Genomic DNA, 20,528 nt, shown 5'->3' on the forward strand with positions numbered 1-20,528 from the left:
CCTGTCCCTTCATCATGCTGGCCTGCATCTGCTCGGGCCAGGCCCTCCCTGCCCATGTGTGTTGCCAGTTTAGTGTGATGTCCATGTCAAGAGAAAGATCCAAGGCCCTGAGAGATGGGCGGTGGGACTCTTTCGGTCACTTTGCCCAGAAGGTCGTACTCATGGCCTGTGGCTGTGCATGGGTGTGGTCAGTCCTGAGTGGCATCTCAGAGCAGGTGGGCGGTGTGTGCATTTCTGTGACTGACTCAGGCTTCACCCTCTTCTCTCTCTCTTTCTCTCTCTCTCTCTTTCTCTCTCTTTCTCTCCAGGAACTTTTAGGCTGAAATACGCCCCTCCAGCAGACAGTCTGGACTCCACGGACTGATCCTTTTTTTTTTTTTTTGGCAACAGAACATTTTATTAAGCCATGAAAAATCACATAGAGAACTGAAGTCAAGTTGCTGTGGAGCCATGGAGACCTAAGGAAAACCACATAGAGAGCTGAAGTCGAGTTGCTGTGGAGCTTAATATTTTAACCCAAAGGTGCTTTACTTCACTGTACTGGATAGCGAATCTAGCGTACAAGTCCGTCACACTCGATTTCATTGCCAAATTCCTAATTGTGGAGCTTGATCCAAGGATTGCCTAGTAGACACTGCTGTGGCAGGACCGGGCTGTCACACCATTGCTGCAGCGGGAAGACCTGTCTCCTGAAGACCGATGGTCCTTCTAGGCTCACACGTAATTCCAGGGCAGCTATGCACGACCTGAGTCGAGACTGCAGGTCAGAGTTCTCTCGAGTTCCCCGGGACCCCTTTTTGGACTAGGAAGCGCCGGCCGGATTTTGCTGTTTCCTACAGTGGGAGCCTCGCATTTGGCTTCTTACGGATTGCACTACCTGACAAAGGCTCTGCAGCCTGGGAGGCAGGCTCTGCTGGGACCCGACAATGTAGGGGACTCCATCGGTGGGCATTGGAGTTGGCACCAGCAGGCTGCTCCGCCAAGAACACCCTGAAATCGATAGCAGGGTGTTCTGTAGATACTTGGAGCAGTTCCAGGTTTTTAATATTTTTTTCTGTAAACAAATTTACACTATATTAGTAAATAAGACATAGCTCACTCTCGACAACTTCATTTCTAAGGGTCCAAGTCCCAGGGAATCCAGTTACCGACCGAGGCTTGAGACCACCCCTCCCGCTGGAGGCTTCGAGCCTGCTCTCCAAATAAGAACCAACTCTTGAGGACTCGGGGTGACTCGGCTTTGTGAGTTGGCTGTGACTGATGCGCCTCATTCTTCAGGAAGCTGGCAAGCTACTGTGTCTAAAATGGCTTCCCAGGACCCCAGCCCCAGAGCTCACTGCTGATGGAGCCACACTTGACACAGACATCTAGCAGTAATACAGTCCTGTGATTCGTGAACACAAGCCTGGAAACTGTTGGCTTCTTTTGTATTAGGCTGTGTGTTGATTGTTAATTCCGTTAAAATTGCCTGGAAAACTTCAGTAGAGAGATGCACGACTCCTCGAAACCGCTCACCAGTTACAGTCCAGACCAGGGGTGGGGGTGGGTCCTCACTCCTCAATATGGTGTGAACGTTTCAACCCAACCCAGCGGAGGCGTAAGGGACTTAGACCTCTGAGGTTAAAGGGAATTTTATGCTCAAATAATGTTATTTATAATGCTAAAGCCTTTGGTATTAGAAATCAATGGTGAGATCTTGCCAAGGATTTTCCAGCTTCTTACTGATGGAGAAGAAAAATCACAGTCCTTAAACCATTCTTCAGATGGGACAATCACCCTCACACAGAATTAGTGTAAATCACAAAATACCCTCGAACTGGAGGCATTGTGGTATGAGGCTTCATTCATGTTCTGAGATGGGGGGCTTTCTGTCTGTGGAGACCCACAGAAGGCCTGAGCGTCGTGGATTCTATGCAATGCAGGCTCGATAGACCACTCGTCTGTCCATGGCTCACAGTATCACGTCTGTTCTGAGGTGAGGGTAATGAGGCGTTAGGGATGCTCTGCTGATCTCACTCAGAAACACTACAAATGTCAATATAAGAACTGACACAACTTTGCCTTAAAGAGCACCAGACTGGGATTGGTTATATTGTGTTAATAAGGAAGACTTAGAGTGTTCGCTGATGTTTACGATTTTAATATTTCTGAAGGCCATCACAGTGGCCTGGGTATGTGCTGAAAGCCAAACTTTTCAATTTTTTGGTTTTTTTTTTAAACAAAGAAATATTTTAAATAAATCCTATTTCAACACAGAAGTTGTTGAAAACTGTCTCATAGCAAAAGAAAAAAATCATATTTAAGTTTTCTGTTTTGTGGTCAGTATAGGAAATGGAAGTGTCTTACAGCTGTTGACCCGAAAGACGACAGTCTGCTGTGGCAACTCCCAGTTACCTTGTGGCATTCAGCCGAGGTGAGCGAGCTCTGGCACCGTCTCAGCTGGCCAGGCAGCAGAAGTCTGTGTGTGGAAGCCGTGGCTGCCTTTGGAAGAGCTGTGGTATGGCATTTCTGTGAAGCCAACCAGCCAGATAGGATGAGAGGAGCATGCACGGCCTGGACGCACGCATGGGCGGAGGTTTGCAGGTGGGGCTCATCCCCGAGCCCGAGTCAGCCTGACCAGCAGGCACTTCCTCAGCAGACTTCATTGTTACACACCTGACAGACCAGCCTTTTGCGGTCATTTCTCTAAAACTGCTCAGTCAGATGGCAGTGGTGCCCACGTGGGACGGCCCAGGACTCCACCATCAGATTCTAATCCTGTGTTAACATCTCAGGGTCCAGAGGGGGATGGAAATTCAGATAGGAAGGAGGGCACAATGGTGAAACAAACAGCTATGTGACCTTTGTGTTGTTGTAGCAAAAATACTCAGTTTTCTACTCTCCTTTCTCGTTTTCATTTCATGGTCAATAGTGAAAATTGGGAAGTGTTCTAATGCTGAAACCACCTGACTGCTGACCGGCACCGAGGGATGGGGTCTAGCGCTCACAGTGAAGACAGTCACTGGAGTGTATGATTGGGTATCAGAAAATCAGTGGCATAGTCATCTCCAAAGATGCCAGCAGCTGGCCTATTAATACAGTGACAGCAGTGCCCGTGCGGGACTCAGCAGGCATCTGGCCTTCTGCAGGTCAGCCTGGCTGGTACCACGCACACGCGTGTACCCATGCCATGCCATCCCGTGAGGACAGCCCAATGGGAATTGGGTCTCACCCTCCCCACTCCATCCCTGGCGTTTGGTCAATGTGCTACTTTTACATCCAGCTAATGGGCGACATTACTTACCGAAGTCTTAAAAGGTTGCAGGGACTTGGGCTATCTGTTCAACCTCATCCTCAAGGACAGTCTTGGGGAACTTGAGTAGGGATAGCTGTCGTTTCCAAAGTGCAGGTGACTCCTATAGAGAAAATCAGGTGGCCCAAGAAACCATCAATCCAGAGATGGGATAAATGATCCTTCTCAGGATTTCACTGCAGATGTAGGCACCTGTAGTTAACACTTGGCAATATTTCAGAAACCACATACTGTACTGGCAGGCCCAGGGCCAGGGTCTGCTCTGCCACAAGGGGGCAGTGACCCAGCCTTCAGCACAGGTCAGTTCTCATGCACAGAGGTGTTGGTACCAAGACTGAAACCTTCATAGATTCTATCTTCTTTTTAGGAATGAAGGACAATTCTCCCATTTTTGAGCCATTCTTTTGTCAATTCTACAAAATTGCATGTAACTTTATAAATATTTTTAAAAGATATAGTTTTGTAAATATTTAATATTCTGCTAATTTGATTTTGAATTGTAAATGTCAAGTATTCTGTTTTTGGGGTTTTTATGTTTTATTATACTTTGTTAAAAAGGAAAAATTGTACATTTTTAGACTGTTTTTATGAGTAAATTTAATGTACGGAAAATAAAAATTAAAAAAAAAACTCGTGTTAAGCATCCTCAGATCTTTTATCATTCCTAGCTATCTATCTGGGTTCCTAGCTTTAAACATTGTTGCATAGAATATGGCAAGCCCCACCCTTCCAGGAAAGGGAGCTAATAGCACTGCCATTCACTGAGTGCTGCCAAAGCAGCTGTACCTGGAGGCATCTGCCACCCAGAGCAGCTTCCCTGCGGGCACACTGCAGCAGCTGTGCAGAGCCTGCTGTCTGCTCTGAGCTGAAGATGACTGCAGTGTCCAAGTGCTAGCAGCTAACCACAAGTAAGTCCTTTGGTGTGTTCTGGTGGCCAAGGTCACTGTGTGTTCCCACAGCACCAGTGTACAGCTGGCAGGTCACTTATCCAGAGAATTTAAAAAGCAGGAGCTGGTGGCAAGTTTCTTGACCAAAGAAGGTGACTGACTCCCCCTTCCCCTCCCCAGCAAGAGACAGTACTCAGGACAGGTTCAGTTGTGCCTTTATTGACTTTTGCATCAGAGTGTACAGGTGTCCTATAATGGAGACTGCCCTGTGAGCAGCATTTTTAAAGCAGTATTACAGGAATCCTTACTGATCGCACCATAGTTATAAAAACCAGGAACATGATGCACGCACACAACCTACACAGGACAGAGCAGTGGGAATTTACAGTGTAAAATAACATTGAGGTTAGCAAGGGCGGCTGCATGCAGGGAAAAGGGCGAGGGCCTGTGGGGAGCTAGGCTGGGAGGTGGCTACATGGGTTTCCGACCCTGACAGCAGGTAGCTCTCACGGAGATTCTCAGACTAGGAGTAACCAGGGATGGTCTGAGTGTCAGAGAGCTACATGCAGGTAGCGGGAAGCAGAAGCTTGCTTTAGTTAGAAGTGGCCATGTCTGTCCAAAGCATGTCTCCTGTGGCTGTTGTCTTCACAGCTGACACGTATGTAGACATGAAATGGGGAAATCCTAACAGCTGTCAAAAACACCCTTACAAAGACAGTCACACGCTAACAAACAGCCGTTGAGCATGTCCAGAGCCAGTGTTTGGACTTGCATCCACCACTTGACAGCTGCATCCTAAGGCCAGCACTGCACACCTGCTTGCTCTCCCTGAAGCAGGCACCCCGACTAGACAACCCACACCAGGAGAAACACTTTGCTCTGCAGTCTCTTAATAAGCTGGACCAAGCGACTTCTGGACAAGTTTAGAACTGGCCTGAGCAGGGGTGCGTGTGGTAACATCTAGGCAGCAGCGGGTGAGTGCTCCTGCACTGCTAAGGGTGAAAGGGTGTAGCTGGGGGGTGGGGGTGGGTCAGGACCAGGACCTGGGGACCCGGCTTAGAGTTGTCCTACACACCTGACCTGTTTGGGGCAAAGCCAGAGCCCTCTGGGAACCTCTGCTTGGCAACCTGGGCTGAGGGACTGCTCAGGACTTCTCTCCTGAGCAGAAGCCCTTTTAGAGAAGGCAGCAGGTCCCAGGAAGACTGCCCCTGACACTGCTCTTCTAAATCCCTACTAAGGAGAAAAATGTCAAAATAACTTGGTCTTTTTATTGGCAATACTTAGGATGCAAAGTATTTTATTTTTAAACTTCTAAAGTTTGAACATAAGATAGCCTAGTTTAGATGAGTTTCCAAGCCGAGTGCGTTCGCATGGAGCTCAGTCTGGCTGACCAATAGTTCCTAATACCCTGTGTGGGTGCCTACGTTCTGATCCGTGGGTGGTGAGCTGACCAGCGTCCGCTGGTAACGTCCCTTTTTGCCTTGGTAAGGGCTTAACAACCTTTCGGCATTGTTGCAGCCTTATACAGCCAGTGCTGTCCCGAATGTCTCCTGGGAGGCATAGACCATGTACAGGAAGCCATCTTCGTCTCGCTCGCTCTCGTACACTTCAGAGATGGGCGTGGACACACTCACCATGCTGTGCCCGCTCACCAGGAGGAAGAAGGCTTGATTAGCATTGAGCTGCAAGCGCCTTCTGTGGAGAGAAGAGCGGAGAGACTCACTGAGGTCTGTACACTGTGTACAAACTTGATGCCCCCCACCCCAAAAGCCCTGATCGGCAAAGCCAGGCTGGGATGGGGGACTTACGTCACATGTTCAGTGCTCACAGCCCACACCCTCTCACAAACTCCCACTGTGCAGTGTTCCTGACAGTTTACTAGGAGGCGAGGGTCTCAGACGGCCAGCAGTGATCCAGCATGCTTAGCAAACTGTACAGTCATCACCCAGTAGGTATGTCAACTCTCTGGTCCCTCAGGTGTGATGATGTACGCTAGAGCACATTCACAGCTGACCTGAATCACAATTGAAGGCTGGCCACGCCTGACCTAAGGCTGGCACTGAGATGATTAAAGGAGAAGTACCACTGAAGGAAGCAGGGAAAGAAGTGGCCAGATACCTAATTATCTTGATGAGTTCGCTCATATTCACGTGATCAGGTACAAGGAACTTGGTCTTGTCCAGGACGGGCAGCTGCTTCTCACCCTTGTATCGCTCTATAATCACCTGCAGAGAGGCCAGTCAGTCAGCAGCACGCACATGGCTCCCCACGCTGAGCCTGGCACGCCGTGCAGTCACCTAACCCAGCCCTCCTTTGTTCGCCTACAGCACTCCTGTGACCAGTACTGGTTCACAGCTCTGCCACTGTCCCTGGCAAAACCAAGTCAAGGCCACCAGGCACCTCTCTTTTGTCTGAACAGAGCTAGGATTAAAGCCACATGCCATACCCAACTATTGTTTCACACTGTAGCCAAGAAGGTCCTTAACTCAGGGCTCTCCACCTGCATCAGCCCCTGAGCTAGGATTATGGATAAACATGAGCTGCACACCCAGCCATATACTCAGTTGTGAGCTGCCATGTGGGTGCTGGGAATCAAACCCATGTCCTATGAGAGCAGCAGTGCTGTAGCCACTGAGCCATCTCTCCAGCCCCCAAAATGTTTAAGAAATGTTAAAAGCAGCCTGGGGGCTGGAGAGATGGCTCAGAGCACTGACTGCTCTCTTCCAGAGGTCTTGAGTTCAATTCCCAGCAACCCCATGGTGGGTTACTCTTCTGGGGTATCAGAAGACAGTCACAGTGTACCCATATGCATAAAATAACTTTTTTTTTTGGATTTTTTTTTTGTTTGTTTTTTTGAGGCAAAGTTTCTCTGTGTAGCCCTGGCTATCCTGGAACTCACTCTGTAGACCAGGCTGGCCTTGAACTCAGAAATTCACCTGCCTCTGCCTCCCAGAGTGCTGGGATGACAGGCGTGTGCCACCACCACCCGACTTAAAATAACTCTTAAAAAAAAAAAAAACATTAAAAACACAATCATTAAAAAAAAAAAAAAAAAAAGCAACCTGGTACTGTGGTGCATGCCTTCAATCCCATCACTTGGAAGGCAGATCTGGAGTTTGAAGCCAGCCTGGGCTACATGGTAGTTCCAGGACAACCAGGGCTACATAGTCAATTCCTATACCAATAAAAAAATCTTAACCAAAATAAATGTTAAGTTGGGTATGAATATAAAGGCATATAATTTATAATCTGGAGGCTCAGGAGTAAACTGCCTTTAATTCAAGACTAACCTGGTTGAGACCAGCGTCAAAATCAAACCAAACCAAAAAGTTCAAGATCTGAGCGTTGATGGAACTGAGATCCTCAGTATGCCATGGTTTCCTGGTGCCTGGTTCACAGCACGGCAGAGGGGCACTGCCATGTACTGCTCCTCGAGGGAAAGTGCTCGCCTCACGGGGTTCTTGAAAGGTGCGCTTCAGCAGCCATCCCTATTCCTGGCAAGACTAAAAGCTGCATCTTGGGGGCTGCTTGGAAGCTCCCACAGGAAATGCCAGCGATGGGTGCCACACGCCTGGGGTTGTGGCTGACTCCGTAAGGAGTAGAGTAGGGGAGTATAGAAGCCCAAGGCACTCCTGCACAACGGCAGAGCGTGGGGACACTTTCCTCAGAACACTGTCCTGAGCAGGTCCCAGCCCCTTGCGGAGGCCCCACGTGACACATTGTCACTTCCTGACTTCTTTATTCTCCAGCCTGGCTGGTTGAAATTGGCCTCTGGCCTCAAGGTGTGCCGCCTGCAAAGACTGGGAGCCACCAATGTGGCCGCCCCATTCTCTGTGAGCCCAGCTCTTGCATGTGCTTAGTGTCACGAGCAGAAGATTGCAGCTGAGTTTCTTCAAAGTTCCCCTAGCTACCGTGGGAGCCAGGGGCTGTGCTGAGACGACAGCTCACAGGAAGCCGTGTGCAAATCCTGGCAGGCTCAGGCAGCTGTGCTTCCTACAAGTAGGTCGGGCAAGCCCTCCGAAATGAAGGACTGTTTGAGTCCAGGAAAAGCTACTCAAGGAACCCGGGCCAGGAAGCACACTCCAGGAAGCCCCACCCCCAGGTGAGGAAGGACAGACTTGGAAAAGTCCCACCAGCTCAGAACAGCATGCCCACCCCCCAGCCTGCAGCAAGAGTCTCAGCCCCTTTTCTTAACAATACTCCTCTTTCAGAATGGTACAAGGCTGTGGAGAGCGCTGCACAGGGAGGGACACGCATGCAGGTCACTGGAAAAGCTAACACACTTACTTCCACTGTGAAAGAGGCCAGAGACCAGAATCCCTCCCAGAAAGTGGGGACGAGCTGGAGCACAGCCATTTTAAGTGTGGCCTGCCCATGCCTGACTCTGCACGAAGGCGGCTCTGTGTAAGGTCTAGAACCAGGGCACATGTATTTCCAGGGTTCTGACTGCCTCTCACAGGACTCATCCTGATTCCTTAGCGACAGTGCAGTTCAGTGGAGAGCTCCTGCCCTGGGTTCAATCCCTGACTAAACCCAGGAACTGACCCACCCGCCCCTTCCCCCCTTGACATGCACAAGAGCAGCAAGCTCAGGCTAGGTGGCGTGTGGTTAGTGAGCCCAAGGGCTCCTGGGGCTCTAACGGGGTCAGGGGTGCCCTCTTGCCCAGAGGCAGCATAGCTGCAGGAGAACCCACCGGGATCTTGGTGGGGTGCTGCTCCCGGATGAGCCGGACATCTTCTACTCTTTGTTCTGCAAGAAGAAAGAGACAATGACATCAGGGGTTGGCTGTGCTGCCAGGGTCTGCGGGCCAAGCCTTCATTAAAAGGGGGCTACAAACCCAGATGGATGGCCACGCAGAACAGTGCACCTGTGTAACCTAAGTGGGTGTCGCTCAGTCTCTTCCCTATGACTTCTATCACTGTTAAGTTTTGTTAATCTTTCAACCCCAGTTAACCGAGTACTAATACAGTTTTCGCTGAGCACTTCCAGCTATGGAAAAGTTTGATTTTCTGAGGTGGTTGATGTATCCCAGACTGGCTTCAACTCAGACCCTCTTGCCTGAGTCTTCCCAGTACCAAAATTATAGCTGTGCACCTGGGCTAGCGTGAGACACACTCTAAACACACCCACACCCTCAGTCAAAAAAAAAAAAAAAAAAAAAACACCAAACAAAACCCATCATCCAGTCTCCTGCTGACTGCTGTTCTGATGTCCCCTTCCCACCGCTTGCTTTGCAATAGACTCTCCTACCACAGCCTGGCCTGGAACCCGCGGAGCTGAGGCTGACCTTGAGCCTCCTCAGGGGACGGGAGCTCTCTGGCCAGCCTTATCTTCATTTCCAGCACTGTTCCAAGCTTCCTGCACTGCAGGGTGCAAGTGGCCAGCCACACTACTGCGGATGGCTTGCCCCTCTATCCTGAAGGCCCGGCTGACCTCAGCACCATTTCTCCGTCACCCCACACATGGGATGGGGCCACTTCCCAGAAGCCTCCATGGTGTGCCTGACTACTCCAGGGTTCAGTCACTCACACCTGGCACACTCTATCTACACTTTGGGGCCTCAGAGATGGCTCAGCACTTCAGCAGTTTTTCTCCAAGAGGACCTAGGCTCAGCTGCCACCACCCACGGTGGCCCAGTCATCTGTAATTCCCTTTTCCGGCATCCTTGGGCATACAGCATGCACATGGTGTAGACATGTATGTAGGCAAAAGACCCATAGAGATAAAAGAAATGGTTAAATGCACAGCACCTAAAACTCAGTTTGGCAAGCTTGAGCTAAGGAATAAAACTTGCCAGGCAGTGGTGGCACACGCCTTATTTGATCCCAGAACAGCAGAAAGATCCCTATCTGAGTTTGAGGCCAGCCTGATCAGGGTTACATCAAGAAACCCTGTCTCAACAAACAGCCTGGCACACGGGCACACCTTTAATCCCAGCACTCAGGAGGCAGACACGAAGATCTCTGAGTTCAAGGCCAGCCTGGGCTACACAATGAGACCCTGTTTAAATCAACCAACAACTGACAGCAGAAACCCTTAACTTCACAGAGGTTGAGGCGGGAGCCGGGTGAGAGCTCTGGGGCCTACGATAGGAGACAGGCAGGCTGTAGGCGGGGCTCCACCATTATACTATAATGCCATTCTGATTTGTCCCAAAGGGAAAGACAGGAACAGTGGTCTTTACTAAAGCAAACAAAGGCCCAAGCTGATGGCCTATGGGACTAGCTCAGCCCTGGCTGGCTGCAGGTCCAGGGAACAAGGAGGTGGCCTGCAAGAGCAGAGACGCCCAGGGTGCACTTGGTGGCCTTTTTAAGCAGACAGCTGTGCAGAGGCCAACAGCTTGTACGGAAGACTGGCTCTTTAACTGTAATGACATACGTATTCATCGTGTCTCTCTCCACACACTGGGCCAGGCAACCAGAGACAGCTTCTGCATCTCCTTGTCCCACAAGAGCCCCCCACCCAGGCTTGTACAGAAGATGACCAAATAAACGCTGCAATGTGGCAGAGACCGGCTGAAACGGCCCAGCAAGGGTGAAGCCGGTTCCTCTCCTTCAACCTCTGGAAAGCAGGAGAGCAGTTGTGCTAAGAGCTCAAGTCTAAAGGTGCTCAGGAAAAAAATGGACCCCACCCCAGGTGACACCTTGAATTCCAGAAGCCACCTAGGTGTGTTGAGAGGGAGGGTCTCAAGGCAAAGACCAGGCAGGGCGGCCTCAGCCTCTCCAAAAATGGGATTAAAGGTGTGTACCACCACACCCTGCAACTACTTTAACTCTCCTCAGGGCTATTTATTTTAGCTAAGCAAACAAACTTCCCAGCAGATACCCAGTTCCCAGGAGTTTAGGGCTATCCCTAAACTGGATCACCCCAGGAGCGAGCCTGAAGTCACTAGATCAGCTCTGAACTTGGAAATTGGGTGTGTCCTTCTAAGAATTTGCAAACCTACCAAAGCCTCCAGGCTGCCTTAGTCTCCTTCCTTACAGCACTGGGGATGACGGCTACTTACTGGAAGTGTAAGAATTTATGTCAGAAAGCTAATGGGGCACTGCCACTAGGTGGATCCTAAGCTGCGTCCTGGGCCCCACCCAGGTGCTTCAGCTACAAAGGGTCGGTTTGGGGTGAGCCCTAAATCCATCCACCTAGTAAGTATTCCCTCGGTCTGGATTGGAAACTCCAGAGCTCCAACTTAAATCCCTCCAAATTGACTGGAAAAGAGCAAGACCAGTCCTGGCCGCCTCTAAGGGGCCGCTCCTGTGTGGCAAACCTCTAAACTGTCAGTGCCCACCAGGTTGGAACCAATAAAGTCAAAAGCAAAAGAAAGCCGCAGCCATCAGCTGCCCGCGCTTTCTTCAGGATAGCTGGGATAGGAAGAGAGAGAAGGCAACCCGGAGAAAAGCGTCGCAAGCCAGGTGGAGCTTTGGAGAGATTAGCCCCAGCCACTCTGGGAACCTGTGTCCTAGCTGATTTTTTTTTGAGCACACCTCATTTTTTTTTCCCCACCCACACTCCTTTCTTGACGGCTGGTCCAGAATAACTTAGGATCGCTCTAAGCAAACAAAACAGCTGTTAAGTTTCCGCTATGAGACAAAGGCCACCTCTCCCACACACACATCCCCAAACAACTGCGGGAGCAGAGGCGGCTGGGTGCTGCTCCGGGGCTTGTGGGGCGCCCGGATCTGGGGCCCACTAAGGACACAGCGGAGCGCGCAGCGCCTGCGGTACCCTCCGCCACCGGGGTCGGGTGTCCAGTCCCGCAGGGGACCAGGAGCCCACCGGCGACGGACGGCCAAGGCGACGCTGCGTGCCCGAGCTACCCCAGGGACTCAACCGCCGGAGACCCCACTAGCCCGTCGTTCCGGGCCCCGCCGCGTCCCGGCCCCGCAAGACAGCACCGGCGTCCCGGCCTCCAGCCCTCCCGGCACCCGGATCTCCCACCCGCGGGCCCGCGGCGCGCACCAAAGCTCCGGCGCTGCTTGAAGGTCTTCTCGGACGGCATGGCGCGCGGGGGTCCCGGGTCAGACGAACTGGCTCCCGCGACGATCGCTTCCCTTGTGTGTCTCTCAGCCCGCAGCCAAGTCAGGTGACTTAAGTCGCGTCAGTGAGGGTGGGGCCGAGGGCAGCCCCGAGAGCCGCCATGACAGGCGTGGCGGAAGCTAGGCGGCGCGCATGCGTGCAAGCGCCCAAGGAGTGGCCCTCCGTCTACGCCTGCGCCGGCAACGCTGGGCACTAGCTGGACGAGCATCTCTTAAGTGTCTCCCTGGGTCGGGCGCTGGTGCGGTGGAGCCCTGCAGACCTCATTCCCCTTCAGTCCTAGCATGGCCCAGCTGGTGTTCCAATGCCCGCTCCCTTGCCGCTCTATTTGGCATTTCTAAATTATCCTCCCGACACCCCAAAAACCAAAAAACTGACTTGTGGTCTCGCCTGCTAAATCTTTACCGTTTAGACTCCAAGAGGAGACTTACGGTAGGATCCGATCTTGTGGCGCCTCCCCTACCAGTCTTGTGCTGCCACTAAGACTAGTATTTACAGAAAGTTCAAAACACCATTCCGGAGTGAAATCCAGGGAGCTATTTACATACATTTGTTTGCTTGCTTAACATTGTTATTTGCCTGCGGGCTTTTGTTTTGTGTGAAACTTCTGGCATGAGGTGCAAGAGGCCAGGCTAAAAGTCAAAAGGGAAGCCAGACCTGGTGGCACAAGGCTTGTCGTCCCCGCACGGCAAAAGGAAGATTCTCAAAAGTTCAAGGCCAAGTGAGACGTGGTGCCTAGGCCTTAAATCTCAGAGCCCAGAAGGGAGACGCAGTCTGGTCTGTGAATCTGAAGCAGCCTGTTCTACACAGCAAATTCCTACACTGTGAGAACCTGTCTCACAAGGAGGGGAGGGGTGACTTGCATGGGACTGGTGGGATGGTCCAGTGGTTAAGAACACTGGCTGCTCTGGCTGAGGGTCTGGGTTTGGTTCTCAGAACCCACCCTGCAGTCAACTGCAACTCCAGCTCCAGGGGGTCTGACATCCTCTTCTGGCCTCCTCAGGCACCCAAAACCTTCATGGTACACATGTATACATACATTCAAACATCTTTAAAAAAAAAAACAACGCCAGACTGGAGAGATGGTTCAGCTGTTAAGAGTACTGACTGTTCTTCCAGAGGTCCTGAGTTCAATTCCCAGCAACCACATGGTGGCTCACAGCCATCTGTACTGAGATCTGATGCCCTCTTCTGATGTGTCTGAGGACAGCTACAGTACACTCATATACTCATATACATAAAATAAATCTTAAAAAAAAAAAAAAAGCCAACAAGCCGGGCAGTGGTGGCGCACGCCTGTAATCCCAGCACTTGGGAGGCAGAGGCAAGCGGATTTCTGAGTTCGAGGCCAGCCTGGTCTACAGAGTGAGTTCCAGGACAGCCAGGCCTATACAGAAACCCTGTCTCGAAAAAGAAAAAACAAAACAAAACAAAACAAAAAAAGCCAGCAAAAAAATAAAAGTCCAAGGTCACCTTCAGCTACCTGGTAACTCCCAAATTCCTCCCTTTGAGACAGGGTCTCTCAGCTCTGTAAAACCCGACTGTCCTTGAACTAACTCACTCTCTCCCTCTCCCTCTTCCCCTCCCCCTCCCCCTCCCCCCTCTCCCTCCCCCTCCTCCTCCCCCTCCCCCTCCCTCTCTCTCTCTGTAGACCTGCTCTGCCTCCAGAGTCAGTAGAATGGTCCATGCATAAATTAAAACTGGATGAACTGGGTGTAGTGGGGCCACGCCCTTAATCCAGCACCTGGGATGCAGAAGAGGGCAGATCTAGCCTTCATATATAAATTCCAGAATAGCCAGAGTTTTACAGTGTGACCCTATAACCAACTTCAAAGAAAACGACCCCCCAGACAGACAGACAGACAGAACCAGGATATGTAGAGCCACGGCGCCCAGCAAGCTCTTCAGCCAGAGCAGAAGGTGCTTCCGCCTTTAATGATTTCTGATAGTCTGATGTCTGTCAGTTTTCTATTGTCCGTCCCCACTTGGGAAGGGAGCGACTTTGGAATGACCTGTGTAACACTGCTGGCTTAGTGTGGTTGTTTGTTTGGTTTTGAAGCTTTCTTCAGCTTTCTTTCTCCTGTCTAAAAACACACCTCCTGTACCCGGCTCAGGAAGTACAGTGCTACTGTGTGGGCTGAACTGATGCCTGACCTCAGAACAAAAAAGCAAAATGAATTAAAAAATCTCCAGGACCCCAGGGACAATGGCTGAGTGGTATGGTGGTCTTTGTACAAGACTCGGGGGAAAGGAACTAGAGAAAGTTGTAGCTTTTTTCACATTGCAGCTATATTCCATAACAACAATCAAAGGAGTTACTTACTTTTTCAGGTGTTTGTGATAATTATCAACTGCTAATGTGTAAGAATTTTTGTTTGTTTGTTTGTTTGTTTGTTTTGGCTTGGATTTGGCTTTAACCCCAGCACTTGGGAGGCACAGGTAGGTGGATTTTTGAATTCAAGTCCAGTCTGGTCTACTAAGTTCCAGGACAATCAGATCAACACAGAGAAACCCTGTCTGGTCAAACCAAAGGGGAGGGGGGCATTGTATATGTTGCTGAACTGCACAAAATGCAGGAAAGGCAATGTTTGTGGAAGTGGGCAAGATGGAGGAGACTCGTCTTCTCCCAGGCAACCCCAGAATCCCAGGCTTCTGTCTTGTTTGGTTTTTGTTTGTTTGTTTATCGAGACAGGGTTTCTCTGTGTAGCCCTGGCTGTCCTGGAACTCACTCTGTAGTCTTGAACTCAGAAATCCGCCTGCCTTAGCCTCCCAGGTGCTGGGATTAAAGGTGTGCACCACCAAGGCCGGGCCCAGGCTTCTGTCTTATCTTTGGAGAGTCTCTGGAGTGATGTGCAGAGTTGTTCTTTTGTCTTGCAAAGTTTGTTTACACCTTTGAAAACCACTCCACGTTCTCATTGCAGTGCAAACCTAGAACCAAATATCCCCACACTATGCACTGAGAAGAAAACTAATCAAACTTGTGTGTGTGTGTGGGGGGGGTGTCAATGATGCTTTACAAGGCCCGCCTACCCTCTGGGAGAAAGGCTCTGCATACTCACAGTACACATTCTATTCACATCAGTTTTTTCTGCATGCAAACAGGAACAGATTCATGGATTTGCAAATAGGAGTATGCCGAGTCACTTAGATCCCAGTCACTTGACTGGTTTTTCTCTAGCAGTGCAAGGAATTATTGAGTCAGGGTCTGATACCTGCTAGACAAGTAAGCCAACACCCTCAGTAGTGAAGTGCCTGCTCGGTTTCCAAAAGACCTGGAGCTCCACCCCCAACCAAAACCAGAATGAAAGATGAAATATGCAGTATATATATGTATGTAAATGTATATATTTGGTTTTTTCAAGACAGGGTTTCTCTGTGTAGCCCAGGCTGGCCTCAAACTCGTAAATCCGCCTGCCTCTGCCTCCCAGAGTGCTGGGATTACAGGCGTGTGCCACCACCACCCGCAATGCAGGATATTTTTGTTGTTGTTGTTGTTTTGTTTTTCGAGACAGGGCTTCTCTGTGTAGCCCAGGCTGTCCTGGGATTAAAGGCGGAAAGATGCACGATTTTTGATACCTAAGGTGTGGCTTGTTTATGTGTGATTTTCATCGGGATGTATTTCTGAGATAGTTCATATATAGTAGAAAGGCGAGAACACAGCGTTTCTACTGATTTACTCTATTTATTCAGAGAATTTCTGGTGCTTTTAAATTTAACTATTAACTGGGCGTGGTGGGCACACCGTTAATCTCAACACTCTGGATGCAGACGCTGCAGGGTTTCTGTGAGTTCCTGGCCATCCTGGTCTACATAACGCACCTCTGTCCAAAAAATAAATAAGTTAAAAACAAGCACACCAATCAAACTTTCTTGAACCCAGGCAGCGGCGCTTTAAAAGTTCCCACCCCGGTGCTAGTTCATACTAAGAGATCAGTGACAACTAGGAAACGACGCTCCATCGTAGCGAGGGGCCAGGTTCCATTAAGAACACAGAGAGCCGGAAGACAACAACGGAAGCCGGGCGGGCACTTCCGGCCGCACCGCATAGCCGGCCACACTCAACATGGAGAACGCGGGGCCCCGAGCGTGCTCAGGGCTGCCGGGCTTGCGCACGACTCGCCCCGCCCTTACCGCTTTTTGATTGGAAGAAGCCTCCCGTCGGCTTTGTTGTCTGGGAAGCTATTGGCTAGATGTGCTGTCAATCTCCGCGTCACCTGCTCTTCAGAACAAGTAAACAAGAATTGCTCAAGACCGTCGAGGGGAGCGGGGCGGCTTGTTCCCCGGGGACAGCGGCCTCGGGGCCACCAGGTCGGGGCTTCGGCGTCGCCCAGTCCATACACCCCATGGTGTCCTTCAGTCTAGCAAGATGGCTGCGCCTCGGTTCCATCCTCCGGTGCAGGGCCTTTCCGGAACTTTGAACCACACCACTTGTGCATCTGACATTAGTGGGCAAATAGACGCTTCTTTTCACTATGTTTTTGTTTATTCCTAAGGTTTCAAACTGTAGACCGTGTTGGTCTCGAACTTGCCTCTCTCCTGCTCTCCTGGGAGCTGAGGTAGCAGGCGTGAGCCACCATGATTACTCAAAGCCGGACACTTGATTTTTGAGACAGGGTTTCAAGCACCGGAGGCTTGACTTCCAACTTCCAATGTAGCCAAGCGTGCACTCCTGATTCATCAGTTCCCGTCTGCCAAGTGTTGGGATTGCAGCTAACACACACCACACACAACATACTACTTGATACTATTCCCAATAACTTCAGAGGCAACCCAGTGGGAAGTACACGGTCCTCTCTTTCTATTTTCTGCCACTAACAAGCCACCGTTGCAAGTCTGGTTAATTTAGGAATGCAAGGCTGCAAAAGCATCTTAACGCACCGATCTGGAGACAAGCCCGGGCCACGGGTGGGTGGGGTCTCCTGATTCCCTGCATCCAGCTGTCCACAACCTTGCATGCCTGCCTTATACCCTTCGATGATCACTTCCCTTATTTTTCCCTCTCCTTTGCTTTCGGGGTCCTCTTCAGGCATCCCTCTCTGCCTTTCTGTTCTAGAACACACACACACACACACACACACTCTTAAACCTAGGGTCCACATGGTGAGAGAAAATACACCATATTCATCTTTCTGAATCTGGCTTACGTCACTTAATAGACTTTTCCTCCAGCTCCATCATTTCCCCCTCAGCCACCATAATTTCATTAATCTTTATAGCTAAATAGTGTGTGTATGTGTGCATTTTCTGCACCTGATCCTCAGTTTCCATATTAGGGGCTGTTGTGAGCCGAGGTAATAGTGAACACGGTATGTGAGTTTCTCTGTGGCATGTGGACTCAGGTGTGTGAGTGTCTCTGTGGCATGTGGGCTCAGGAGTCCTTGGGTCTGCATCCCAGAGTGTCTTAACTACAGATAGGCCTCCTTTTAGATTTTTGAGGAAGCCAGATAGGATACTGATTTCCATAGCACCTAATTTCCATTTCCAATATCCCTGTGCAGAGTACCACCATTTCTTTCAAATGCCCCAGCTTTTATCTGAAGGTTTGTGCGAAGAACTTGGTTATGTGTAGCGGTGTCTCTGTAATAGAGATGTATGAAGTTTATGTACTGCTTTATCTTCACTTGTGCATATCAAAAGCTAGACCAAAACAGACTGTGTTTGTGCACACTCATCTGCATCCCACATCCCACGCTGATGCAGAGCTGGCTTCCCAAAACACCACTTTGAGGATTGCGTCACCCTCTGTGGTCCTGGCTCCATCTCCTGTTTCATCTTCTGCTCGGATTCCGACCTGGCCCGAGCCAGCCTCTCTCCCTGCTCAGCCCCTGCTTCCTGGCAGGTCTTTGCTGTCCTAAATTCGGTGTATGCCATTGCCTGGTACTAGCTAACTTTGCTAAGTTAGTGCCTAGCAAGGACCTGCCTCTTCTTACCAGAACATTCTACCTCCTGTGTTTTTCTCTTAGTTAATCTCACTTCCTTATATATGTATATATTTTTCTATAGTCTTTGTAATTTTTCCTCCTTTTTCCTTTTTTTAATAGGGTGTACTGGCTGATTTTGTGTGTCAACTTTATACAAGCTAGCGTCATCAGAGAGGAAGGAACCTCAGTTGAGAAACTGTTTTCATGACACCCAGCACTAAGGCATTTTCTCAATTAGTGATCAATGAGGGAGGGCCCAGAGCACTGTGGGTTCTGAATTCCATAAAAAAGCACGCTGAGCGCACACCATGGGAAGCACGCCCAAAGGCTCACACAGGTTTTGCTTTTCGGTCTTTCAAACTGAGCTAAGCCTATACGTTAGTTAATGTTAATTGTCTCCTCCACGGGCTAGGATTTCAGGAGCGTGCTGTCGAGGCCGGCTTTGTTTTTGATTTGCAATTGACCAAGGTGTAAACAAAGCAAGCGTCACACTTTGGAATGGAAGCCTGCGCAGAGTGCCCAGCCTTGGCTGTCAGCTGCCAAGGTTGCTGATGCAACCACCAGTACCTTCCGTCCCCTTGTTTGTTTTTATTTCACAGGCTCGGAGAGTAAACACACATCCCCGCCACCTGCCGCTTGCCACATCCGAACGGTGTTTATAATAAACCATGACCTTTGCTCTGGTATAATATGTGCCCTGAGGGACAACATGGGACGCCTCATAGACGGGGTGGTTTGGATGCTGGGGAGAAGGGTGTGTGTGGGGGAACTGTGTTCTCCAGGGGTCATCCCTGCTCCCTCTCCCACCGCCACTAAAATCCAGTGAGGAGATGCACCAGAATGGAGGTGAGACAGAAGCTAGGGCTCGAATGTGAGAAATTGAGAAAGGTGACCTGGGCGGGGTCAGTGAGGTCAGGCGGTCAGGTCGGGGACAACCTTCCGAGGAGTGAGCAAGGCGGAACTCGCTGGCATTTTGTTTGTTACCAGGCAAGGGAGTGGCGTCGGCCTCTACACGCGCTTCAGCTGTTCCGTGAAGGCTGATTGACAGCCCCTGTAATGAGAGACCGCCTCAGGGCTTCATCTCGGAGTGGAGTCCAGGGCCGCAACCACACGCCCACAAGGACCTTACCCGCCCCGTGGGCATTAACACGGGACGATGGGCAAAGTGTGCTCGGCTACACCCCCCCAGGCCCCAGACAGGGTTTCTCTGTGTAGCCATGGCTGTCCTGCGACTCACTCTGTAGACCAGGCTGGCCTCGAACTCAGAAATCCGCCTGCCTCTGCCTCCCCACCACTGCCCGTTTACACGATATTATCGGGTAATTTAAGTCTTTTTTTTTTTTTTTTTACATAAAATCTTGCCGCATAGCTCAGGCCGCCCTGAAAAATCCCCATCCTCCCTGACTCATCTTCCTAAGGTCTAGGATTACAGGCCACCAAGGGGAGCCTTTGCTTAATGCTATTGTTAATCAATCAACGAATGAATTAGGTAATATCTGTTTTGCATGTTGGAATGATTTACTGAGTGGACTGCTAGGAGGCACAGGGTCTCATGTAGCCCAGGCTGGTCACAGAGTCACTAAGCAGCCAAGAGTGATCTAGCAATTCTGATCCTCCCGGCCTCGATCCCCGACGGAGTTGGGTTTAGAGTTCCCTACGCAAACGGTTAATTTTAATAATAATAAAAAGGGCGATACGATATTGTTATAGAGGGTCACGAAGCACAGAGAGGGACGTTTCTAGACGCCTTGTGCTGCGCGGTGAAACTTCAGCGGAGAGCAGGTTGGGGACACTGGAACGGATCCCACCTCACTGAGCACCAGACCTTTCCTTTGCAGCCAAGGCAACAACCAGGCAAGTTAGTTAAGACATAGCGTTGCTAGGCGACGGTGGCTTTGGTTTGTGGTTTCCCTTGCCAGATTTTGTTCACGGCGAGGACACCACCTGTGCAAAGGCCCTGACAGCGAGCCTGTTGCCAAGGAGCCTCGTTAGCGCAGTAGGTAGCGCGTCAGTCTCATAATCTGAAGGTCGTGAGTTCGATCCTCACACGGGGCATCCTGCTTCCTTTTCTTGCTTAAGGCAAAATTCCTTGGTTCTTTGCAACAAACGGGGGTCAGAGGTGGGGCTTGTGGGAGGGGTGTGGTTATGCTGGGGGCGGGGCTTTCCGGAGCTGAACCCTGTGACCCTCTTTTAGTGAGCAGCTTGGCATCGTAGGTTTCTTGCCAAATGCTCTGGGGGCGGAGCCCAGAAATAGGGTGTGGCTCTAAGAGAAGGTGTGACCACAGGCAGGGCGGGGGGCTTACTGCGCAAGGTGTGGGGCGAAACGTCTGGGTGGGACTTGAAGGGTGTGGGCGGGTCTAGGGGGCGGGACCTACTTCCTCTAGGGGCGGTACAAAT

General features: G+C 50.5%; 2 protein-coding genes and 1 non-coding gene across 4 annotated transcripts in view; 2 read left to right on the forward strand and 1 right to left on the reverse strand.

Moving 5' to 3' along the window:
• Window positions 1–3,891, forward strand: part of Zcchc14 (zinc finger CCHC-type containing 14) — a 51,875-nt gene extending 47,984 nt beyond the window's left edge. The window contains exon 13 of one of the 2 annotated variants that reach the window (XM_052166830.1): window positions 391–3,891. In XM_052166830.1, coding sequence (XP_052022790.1) covers window positions 391–410 — 20 coding nt within the window. In that variant the 3' untranslated portion in view covers window positions 411–3,891. Of the gene's footprint in view, window positions 1–308 lie in introns of both variants that reach the window. The other variant, XM_052166828.1, reaches the window with a different exon arrangement.
• Window positions 3,892–4,378: 487 nt separating this feature from the next.
• Window positions 4,379–12,268, reverse strand: Map1lc3b (microtubule associated protein 1 light chain 3 beta). Its single transcript, XM_052166833.1, has 4 exons — window positions 12,136–12,268; window positions 8,873–8,928; window positions 6,298–6,404; window positions 4,379–5,874 (listed from the first exon to the last, which is right to left on the reverse strand). Exons 1-4 carry the CDS (start codon window positions 12,173–12,175, stop codon window positions 5,700–5,702), a joined length of 378 nt encoding a protein of 125 aa, XP_052022793.1. The 5' UTR covers window positions 12,176–12,268; the 3' UTR covers window positions 4,379–5,699.
• A 7,845-nt stretch (window positions 12,269–20,113) lies between these two features.
• On the forward strand, window positions 20,114–20,186 carry Trnam-cau (transfer RNA methionine (anticodon CAU)). Its single transcript has one exon. It is a non-coding gene; the product is annotated as a tRNA-Met (tRNA).
• The last annotated feature ends 342 nt before the right edge of the window (window positions 20,187–20,528 follow it).

This window comes from Apodemus sylvaticus, chromosome 21 (assembly GCF_947179515.1).
Source record: "Apodemus sylvaticus chromosome 21, mApoSyl1.1, whole genome shotgun sequence".
NCBI classification, from domain to species: Eukaryota; Metazoa; Chordata; class Mammalia; order Rodentia; family Muridae; genus Apodemus; species Apodemus sylvaticus.

What these genes read in the sequence shown, in the direction of transcription:
- Map1lc3b (XM_052166833.1), bottom strand. Translation starts at nt 12,175, where the DNA reads ATGCCGTCCGAGAAGACCTTCAAGCAGCGCCGGAGCTTTG. An exon ending in CAAGCAGCGCCGGAGCTTTG is followed by an intron (nt 8,929 to 12,135) that starts GTGCGCGCCGCG and finishes TTCTTCTTGCAG; the next exon opens with AACAAAGAGTAGAAGATGTC. An exon ending in AGCACCCCACCAAGATCCCG is followed by an intron (nt 6,405 to 8,872) that starts GTGGGTTCTCCT and finishes GCCTCTCTGCAG; the next exon opens with GTGATTATAGAGCGATACAA.